The following is a 2,043-nucleotide window of genomic DNA, read 5'->3' as shown; positions in this document are numbered from 1 at the left end:
GCCTCATTCTTCGCCTCATTCTTCGCCTCATTCTTCGCCTCATTCTTTGCCTCGTTCTTCGCCTTGTTCTTTGCCTCGTTCTTCGCCTCGTTCTTTGCCTCTCTGTTCGCCTTGCCCTTCACCTCGGTCTTTGCTTCACTCTTGGTCTCAGAGATCAGTTAGCCCTCTGAATATGTGTTGGAAATGACTCTCATCTACCGCACCACAAAACCGCGTTAGAGCCATAGTTGCATTTCCCAATTGTCTGTGGCGGCCATCTTGAGTCACGCTGACTCCAGAAGTTTATCAGCTGAAGGTACGTGCATCCACTTATTACTCTCTTTGACTTTCATTAAAGTCTGCTGCTGATGAGCAGCTGGGGGTCGAAGGTTAATGATGCTGAAACTTTACTGTGATCCAATAATGCTCAGTCAGGTCATCTGGATAGTTTCTTTTTTTTTTCAAGTGATTAAAATTAATGGGTGTGTTCCTTTTCAGTCAGCCAGATGATGACCTGGAGAGGGGAGGAGCCTCCTCTTTAATGGAGTAGAGCATTTGTTGGTAGGAGGAGGAGTCACCTTGAATCAGAAAAAAACAGTCAGAGCGATTTAAGGAGTCATTTAACAGCTGAAAACTTGAAACAACTCAACTGGAAACTACTGAGCATAACCAGACAGGAAGCAGGTGTGAGTGAGTGTGGCTTAAAGAGACAGGGAACAGGTGTGAGTGAGTGTGGTTTAAAGAGACAGGGAACAGGTGTGAGTGAGTGTGGCTTAAAGAGACAGGGAGCAGGTGTGAGTGAGTGTGGCTTAAAGAGACAGGGAGCAGGTGTGAGTGAGTGTGGCTTAAAGAGACAGGGAGCAGGTGGGAGTGGGCATGGCAGGATTAAGGAGCAGGAGATGGACTGAGGAAAAGTACTGGTCAAATGAACTCATGACTCAGAAAAACTCGGAATAAACTAGAATAAACCAAAAATAAACACAGAAGGTTATCAAAAAATAACCAAAACATAAATACTGACAGACACCAGCTACTGTTTCCCACAGAGCCCGTCGTTTATCAGATTCACTGACTTCATTCATCACATCTGGATCTTGGCAGTCAAACAATTTTGTTTTGTTTACATCGGTCACGTGGTTCAGCTGGTTTAGCTGCTGGATCTGAGCGACGCATTTGACTGATAAACTGATTGAGATGGATCCAAAACCATGCCCTCTCAGCTCTCGTAAAAGTGGAGAATCTCAGTAGGTGTAAAGCCTGATTTGAGGTGTGTGCTGTGGGTTTTAAACTTAAGATGCTTGTTCTTCCGCAGACCGAATGTGTGTGGCTCCAGGAACAACGCCTACTGCTGCCCGGGATGGAAGACTCTGACCGGAGGGAACCAGTGCATCGTCCGTAAGTTCCTCCTCCAACGTTCCACCAATGCTCTTAACTCCTGAGCTAACATCACAACAATAAATAACATATTTTAATTGATGGCCTCTCACTAGCCTCCCTGGCCAAACAGACTTATAGGCATTTGTCTGTTAGCAAAATATCTGATGAACCAGTGGATGAACTTTAATGAAACTTTCAGGAAATTTGTACTAATGTTTGGACCAACTAAAGTCGATTAGCCACAGCTAACTGGCAGAAGCTAGCAGCTTCAGAGCAGCTAGCATAACTGGCTAGAAAGCGGTCAGTTTTACAGATATTCAGCTAAAGTTTGGGATGGTAGTAGCTGAGAGTCATCCCCAACACACATCCTGAGGGTTAACAGATCCCATGAGGTCTTGGTATGTAAGCTGGCAGGTGATCTGCATCATGCAGTGTGTGCCACTTTGATTTTGTGTGTCTGTTTTGCTGTGAGCCTCCTGCACTGAGCTGGCAAAAAAAAAAAAAAGTAACTTTAAATTTCAGGTGTATTTCCTTCTTCTTTGTTTTCACTCCTCTGTCTCACAGCCTTCTGTCCTCCATGGACACTGTGGTCTGAGCAAAGTTCTGCTCCATGACCGGTCAGCTGGCAGGAAGCTGGTCGCAGCTTTAATGACTGTGCTGAGCAGTGGGGGGGGGGGGGGGGGGGGG

The 2,043-nt window shown here is 45.8% G+C and overlaps 1 protein-coding gene across 1 annotated transcript in view; it reads left to right on the top strand.

Moving 5' to 3' along the window:
- The window catches only part of fbn1 (fibrillin 1), an 86,112-nt gene that overhangs the window by 2,917 nt on the left and 81,152 nt on the right, over window positions 1–2,043 (top strand). Inside the window, exon 3 of the mRNA XM_037697109.1 lies at window positions 1,292–1,374. Coding sequence (XP_037553037.1) covers window positions 1,292–1,374 — 83 coding nt within the window. The remainder of the gene's footprint in view (window positions 1–1,291; window positions 1,375–2,043) is intronic.

This window comes from Nematolebias whitei, chromosome 2 (assembly GCF_014905685.2).
Source record: "Nematolebias whitei isolate Nwh7 chromosome 2, NemWhi1, whole genome shotgun sequence".
NCBI lineage: Eukaryota > Metazoa > Chordata > Actinopteri > Cyprinodontiformes > Rivulidae > Nematolebias > Nematolebias whitei.
Note: the sequence above shows the minus strand (reverse complement) of the source record. Positions and strands in the feature narration are given on the sequence as shown.